The following is a 7,500-nucleotide window of genomic DNA, read 5'->3' as shown; positions in this document are numbered from 1 at the left end:
GGTAAAAGGGAAATATATCTGAAAAATTAAAAAAGGAAAAAGGAAAATATATATGAAAAAGGCAAAAGGAAAATATATTTGAAAAGGGAAAAATGGTAAAAAGGGAAATATATCTGAAAGATTAAAAAAGGAAAAAGCAAAATATATATGAAATAGGAAAAAGGAAAATATATTTGAAAAGGGAAAAAGGGAAATTTATTTGAAAAGGAAAACGGAAAAAGGCAAATATATTTGATAGGGGAAAAAGGAAAATATATCTGAAAAAAGAACAAGGGAAAAGGAAAATATATCTTTAAAAGGAAAAAGGAAAATATATTTGAAAAGGGAAAAGACAAAAGGGACAATATGTAATAATATCTGAAAAAAGCATAACGAAAAAAAGAAAATATATTTGAAATGGGAAAAAGGCAAATATATCTCTAAAAGGATAAAGGAAAATATACCTATATCTATCAGTAGTTATACCCATTCCAATCAATAGTTCTAACCCATTCCAATCAGTGGTTATAACCTATATCAATCAATAGTTATACCCATTCCCATCAATAGTTATAACCTACTCCAATCAATTGTTATAACCTATATCAATCAATAGTTATACCCATTCCAATCAATAGTTCTAACCCATTCCAATCAGTGGTTATAACCTATATCAATCAATAGTTATACCCATTCCCATCAATAGTTATAACCTACTCCAATCAATTGTTATAACCTATATCAATCAATAGTTATACCCATTCCAATCAATAGTTATAACCCATTCCAATCAGTGGTTATAACCTATATCAATCAATAGTTATACACATATCAATCAATAGTTCTAACCCATGCCAATCAGTGGTTATAACCTATATCAATCAATAGTTAACCAATTCCAATCAATAGTTATAACCCATTCCAATCAATAGTTATACCCATTCCAATCAATAGCTATAACCTATATCAGTCAATAGTTATACCCATTCCAATCAATAGTTATAACCCATTCCAATCAATAGTTATACCCATTCCAATCAATAGCTATAACCTATATCAGCCAATAGTTATACCCATTCCAATCAGTGGTTATAGCCTATATCAATCAATAGTTATACCCATTCCAATCAATAGTTATACCCATTCCAATCAGTGGTTATAACCTATATCAGTCAAAGAAAAGATAGTTATACCCATTCCAATCGGGGGTTATAAACTATATCAATCAATGGTTATAACCCATTCCAATCAGTGGTTATAACCTATATCAGTCAATAGTTATACCCATTCCAATCAGTGGTTATAACCTATATCAGTCAATAGTTATCACCTATATCAGTCAATAGCTATACCCATACCAATCAATAGTTATAACCTATATCAGTCAATAGTTATCACCTATATCAGTCAATAGCTATACCCATACCAATCAATAGTTATAACCTATATCAATCAATAGTTATACCCATTCCAATCAATATTTATAACCCATTCCAATCAGTGGTTATAACCTATATCAGTCAAAGAAAGAAAATTTTACACAACCCAAAAACATGCTTACTCTGGCTGAGCAGTCGGTGCATTATAACCAGACGAGTAGTCGTATCCACCGTAATCATCGTCGTATCCTCCGGCGTCACCGTACCCTCCTCCCCCTAAGCCTCCATAGTAGCCCCCTCCTCCTGTGTCCTCTACCGTAGCCGCTTGGTCTACGTTGCCTTTGTAACCTTCGGAAAGAAAAGAAACATTTAGATTAGTCTGGGATCATGATTCCCGTTTTCTGTTATTTTGGGATCCTGATTCCCGTTTTCTGTTAGTTTGCGATCCTGATTCCCGTTTTCTGTTGGTTTGGGATCCTGATTCCCGTTTTCTGTTTTCTAATTGCGATGGGTGAGTTTTTTTTCGTGTTCTTTAGATTTCAGTCATTTTCTTAATTAAAAGGTCTTATTCTTTTAGGTTTTAAATATAATTGACTGGAAATATTGAACAAGATTTTCATTCATAGTGTAAGAAATGTTATTTTTGTTCCTTCATTTAGGTTTTTAATAATAATAATAATAATAATAATAATAATAATAATTTCATTATTCCTTGTTATAAACTGTAATGAGCAAAAGTCTAGACTTAATTTCTATAATTTCTTATTTGATTATGAAATCTTTTGTGCCCTAGTGGACTCACACAACACAACACAACACAACACAACACAACACACAACACAGTCCCCAGTGGCTGAAATCGTGAGAATTAGCAGGCAACACAATTATTCTTTAATCTTTAATCTTTTATTATTAAAAATTGGTTGATATTAACCAGATCAAGTCATATACAGAAGGTCTTCCACTTGCGAACTTGAGAGATTCCAAAAATTTGTTTGTAAGTCGAGTTGTTTGTTAGTCGGATAGTCGTGTTTCATACGAAATAGATATCAGGTTATTACAAATGTCGTTTTGCTTACTGTATTAAATTGTATGATATCGTTTTATTACTGTATTTCTTTATCTTATCTTTGTTATCTTCAGTTGGATTTGTGGTTGTATCTCCGAGTGTTTGTAAGTCGAATGGTTGTAAGTCGAATGTTTGTGAGTCTAATTGTTTGTGAGTCGAATGGTTGTAAGTCGAGTGTTTGTAAGTCGAGTGTTTGTGAGTTGAATGTTTGTGAGTCGAATTTTTGTGAGTCGAATGTTTGTGAGTTGAATGTTTGTTAGTCAAATGTTTGTAAGTCGAATGTTTGTAAGTCAAATGTTTGTTAGTCGAATGGTTGTGAGTCGAATGGTTGTACGTCGAATGTTTGAAAGTCGAATGGTTGTAAGACGAATGTTTGTTAGTCGAATGTTTGTAAGTCGAATGATTGTAAGTCGAATGGTTGTGAGTCGAATGGTTGTGAGTCGGGTGTTTGTAAGTCGAATGTTTGAAAGTCGAATGTTTGCACGCCGAATGGTTGCAAGCCGAATGGTTGCAAGTCGAATGTTTGTAAGTCGAATGTTTATAAGTAGAATGTTTGTAAGTCGAATGTTTGTACGTCGAATGTTTGTAAGTCTGATGTTTGTAAATAGAATGGTTGTAAGTCGAGTGTTTGTGAGTCGAGTGGTTGGAAGTCGAATGGTTGCAAGTCAAATGTCTGTAAGTCGAAAGTTTGCAAGTCGAATATCTTCTGTTTAGTATCTTCCAACCAAATCATGCATGACCAAATAATCAATTTTGATGGGTAAACGGAAGGTAGCATTTCATTGCACGTGTGACACACCATTAACAAACATGCAAGGTATCAGTTTTGCCTCCAGAACTGGATCTTCTGTGGTAAAGTGTGTGGTAAAATGTTGAAATTGTACCGGTAAAAGAATGTGCCCTTTTGCTATCGCTTTAATTTTCACACAGTTATTCTGTGAGCTTTAATGGTATGTCTTTTTTATGAATTGATATTAGAGTCTTGTATGTCAAAAGGGTAGAGTTTTGTCATTACATCTATATTCGTTTCTGTAAATATTATTTGTCGTTTTAATAACAAATATTTCTACTCGGTGTTTTAAATATGTTTTTTATCGCCATTTACTCTTTTATAATGTTTTATGAGATGTGTTTTTATTTGTAAATAATATTTGGCTTTTATAACAGACGCTAAAACCTACTCGATTATCCTTTGCTAATTCTGTATATAAAAAAAGAAAATCCTTACAATACTTTTAGGCTGGGAGCACACTAGCGACTCTGTGGCGCCACAAAGCCAAAGCATCGTGTGGCGGGGATATGGTCTCCCATAGGTTTCCATTGTTTTCAAAGCCACGCCACGCCTGTGGCGGGGATGAGCGACAGAGAGCCACAGTCGCTTGCCACAGTCGCTATTTTGCGCGGCAAAACTTGAAAACAATGGAAACCTATAGGAAACCACATCCCCGCCACACGATGCTGTGGCTTTGTGGCGCCACAGAGTCGCTAGTATGCTCCCGGCCTTAACATTATGGGCTGACACTTGCTTGGACCCTGCTGACGTATAGCTTTAAATCCAATTCACACAACCTATTTCATCTTAATTTGTCTCTACCTTCACATTTTGTCTCCCAAAATTGGTTTCTCATATCAGTGTTTCATAATCATATTGGAACAAAAATCTTAAACACTTGTTCTCTCATATTACCCTCATCAATCATAACACTTTCACATCAAATGGTTAGATTAACAACCCAGTTGGTGTTCCTCTTCATTCCACTCTGCATCAGTCTTTTTTCATTCCCCTCTGCATCAGTCTTTCTTCATTCTCCTCTACATCAATCTAACACTCCTCTCCTCTACATCCGTTTTTCGTCATTCCCCTCCACATCAATCTAACATTTTTCTCCTCTACATCAGTCTTTCTTCATTCATTCCCCTCAGCGTTAGTCTAACATTCTCCTGTGCATCAGTCTTTCTTCATTCCCCTTTGGATCAGTCTTTCATCATTCCCCTCTACATCAATCTAACATTCCTCTCCTATGCATCAGTCTTTCTTCATTCCTTTTTTAATATGTCTTTCTTCATTCCCCTCTACATCAATCTAACATTCTTCTCCTCTACATCAATTTCTTCATTCCACTCTGCATCATTCTTTCTTTATTCCCCTCTACATCAATCTAACATTCCTCTCCTCTACATCAGTCTTTCTTCATCCCCCTCTGGATCAGTCTTTCATCATTCCCCTCTACATCAATCTAACATTCCTCTCCTCTACATCAGTCTTTCTTCATCCCCGTCAGCGTTAGTCTAACATTCTCCTATGCATCAGTCTTTCTTCATTCCCCTCTGGATCAGACTTTCAGCATTCCCCTCTACATCAATCCAACATTCCTCTCCTCTGTATCAGTCTTTCTTCATTCCCCTCTACATCAAACTAACATTCTTCTCCTCTACATCAATTTCTTCATTCCCCTCTGGATCAGACTTTCTTCATTCCCCTCTACATCAATCCAACATTCCTCTCCTCTGTATCAGTCTTTCTTCATTCCCCTCTACATCAAACTAACATTCTTCTCCTCTACATCAATTTCTTCATTCCCCTCTGGATCAGACTTTCTTCATTCCCCTCTACATCAATCTAATATTCCTCTCACCTGTATCAGTCTTTCATCATTCTCCTATAGATAAATCTTTCTTCATTCCCCTCTGCATCAGACTTTCTTCATTCTCCTCTACATCAGTCTAACATTCATCTCCTCTGCATCAGTCTTTCTTCATTCCCCTCTGGACCAGACTTTCTTCATTTCCCTCTACATCAATCTAACATTCCTCTCATCTGCATCAATCTTTCTTCATTTCCCTCTACATCAATCTAACATTCCTCTCCTCTGCATCAGTCTTCCTTCGTTCCCCTTCGTATCAGTCTTTTTTTCATTTCCCCTCCTCTTCATCAGTCTTTCTTCATTCCCCTCAGCGTTAGTCTAACATTCTTCTCCTCTGCATCAATCTAACATTCCTCTCCTATGCATCAGTCTTTCTTCATTCCCCTCTATATCAATCTAACATTCCTCTCCTCTGCATCAGTCTTTCTTCATTCCCCTCTACATCAATCTAACATTCCTCTCCTCTGCATCAGTCTTACTTCATTCCCCTCTACATCAATCTAACATTCCTCTCCTCTTCATCAGTCTTTCTTCATTCCCCTCTACATCAATCTAACATTCCTCTCCTCTGCATCAGTCTTTCTTCATTCCCCTCTGGATCACACTTTCAGCATTCCCCTCTACATCAATCTAACATTCCTCTCCTCTGCATCAGTCTTTCTTCATTCCCCTCTACATCAATCTAACATTCCTCTCCTCTGCATCAGTCTTACTTCATTCCCCTCTACATCAATCTAACATTCCTCTCCTCTTCATCAGTCTTTCTTCATTCCCCTCTACATCAATCTAACATTCCTCTCCTCTGCATCAGTCTTTCTTCATTCCCCTCTGGATCACACTTTCAGCATTCCCCTCTACATCAATCTAACATTCCTCTCCTCTGCATCAGTCTTTCTTCATTCCCCTCTGGATCACACTTTCAGCATTCCCCTCTACATCAATCTAACATTCCTCTCCTCTGCATCAGTCTTTCTTCATTCCTCTTTTAATATGTCTTTCAACATTAATCTCTGCGTCATTCTTTCTTCATTCCCCTCTGGATCAATCTAACATTCCTCTCCTCTGCATCAGTTTTTCTTCATTCCTCTCTGCATCAGTCTTTCTTCATTCCTCTTTTAATATGTCTTTCAACATTAATCTCTGCGTCATTCTTTCTTCATTCCCCTCTACATCAATCTAACATTCCTTTCATCTGGATCAGTCTTTCTTCATTCCCCTCTGTATCAGTCTAACAATCCCGGTTACCCTCACCCAAACAACCAACACATTCCCCTTACTAAACTCTCCCCATCTCGCTAGTCTAAACAACCTTGGCTTCTTCTTCTTGGATTAGGTTCTTGAAACGACGGATTGTAAGTCGTGGGAGCGTTCATGGCGGCGAATATCCTATCTTCCTCCTCCTTCTCCCTTCTCTTGGCCGCTTCCTTCTCTGCCACCTGCTGCTTCAGCTCCTCCAAGGTGGCTCGACCCCTCTCCATCCGGATGCTCTCCCGGGTTCCTGCGGGAGGCGAAGAAGTAGTGGGAGGTGTCGTCATAGGGGAGTTCTTGGTTCTCTTTTTCACTCCATTGGTTCCTCCCCTTGGAATATCTTTAATCTGCTGGTTCTTATTCTAAGTGCTACTTATACTAAGAGTATGTGCAGCTTATTGTTTAAGCTTTGATGTTTAAGAAAGCTTTTATTTGCCATTAATGACTTATACATTCTTGATTATCTTATTGGTCAAACGTTTAGCAAGGAGTGGTTCCTTGTATTCAATATGATAGTGTTCTGAGAGCTAATTGTTTTAGCAGTGGTGTTTGCAAAAGCTTTATATGCTATGAATTACACATTCAAGTGATATCATTATTACTACTAGCAAAGCTACAACCCTAGTTGGAGAAGCAGGATGCTATAAGCTTTATTAGGGCTCCAATAGGGAAAATAGACCGTTGAGGAAATGAAATAAAGAAACAGATAGAATATTGTGATGAGTGTACCCTCAAGCAAGAGAACTCTACCCCAAGACAGTGGAAGACCATGGTACAGCTGCTATGGCACTACCCAAGACTAGAGAACAATGGTTTGATTTTGGAGAGTCCTTCTCATAGAAGAACTCCTCACCATAGCCAAAGAGTCTCTTCTACCCTTACCAAGTGGAAAGTAGCCACTGAGAGAGTACAGTAGTTAGCCCCTTGAGTGGAGAAGGATATTTGTCATCAAATATATATATGTGATATTCTTAACTCGACGTTTTGTTTTAGTATTTGTGTTCTCTTAAACTATAAATGTTCTGTTGCACCTTTCTGGTGTTTCTCAGATACAGTTTCAGAAAATTTGTATTACTAGAAACTAAGTTTATTACTACAGCTCGTTCACCCTGATAATGTTTCATTTTTATCTTTTTTAATTACCATGACTGATATTTTTCATATTTCATTATCATATTCT

The 7,500-nt window shown here is 37.0% G+C and overlaps 2 protein-coding genes across 2 annotated transcripts in view; both read right to left on the bottom strand.

Annotated features, from left to right (window-relative positions):
• The window catches only part of LOC137653788 (solute carrier family 45 member 3-like), a 250,798-nt gene that overhangs the window by 66,426 nt on the left and 176,872 nt on the right, over positions 1-7,500 (bottom strand). The gene's annotated exons all lie outside the window — the stretch shown is intronic.
• Positions 1-7,500, bottom strand: part of LOC137653048 (MAP7 domain-containing protein 2-like) — a 37,871-nt gene that overhangs the window by 29,114 nt on the left and 1,257 nt on the right. Inside the window, exons 2-3 of the mRNA XM_068386442.1 lie at positions 6,382-6,570; positions 1,541-1,706 (exon numbers count right to left, since the gene is read on the bottom strand). Coding sequence (XP_068242543.1) covers positions 1,541-1,706; positions 6,382-6,570 — 355 coding nt within the window. The remainder of the gene's footprint in view (positions 1-1,540; positions 1,707-6,381; positions 6,571-7,500) is intronic.

The sequence above is a fragment of the Palaemon carinicauda genome, chromosome 14 (genome assembly GCF_036898095.1).
Source record: "Palaemon carinicauda isolate YSFRI2023 chromosome 14, ASM3689809v2, whole genome shotgun sequence".
Classification (NCBI taxonomy): Eukaryota; Metazoa; Arthropoda; class Malacostraca; order Decapoda; family Palaemonidae; genus Palaemon; species Palaemon carinicauda.
This window is presented reverse-complemented; position numbering and strand designations above follow the sequence as displayed.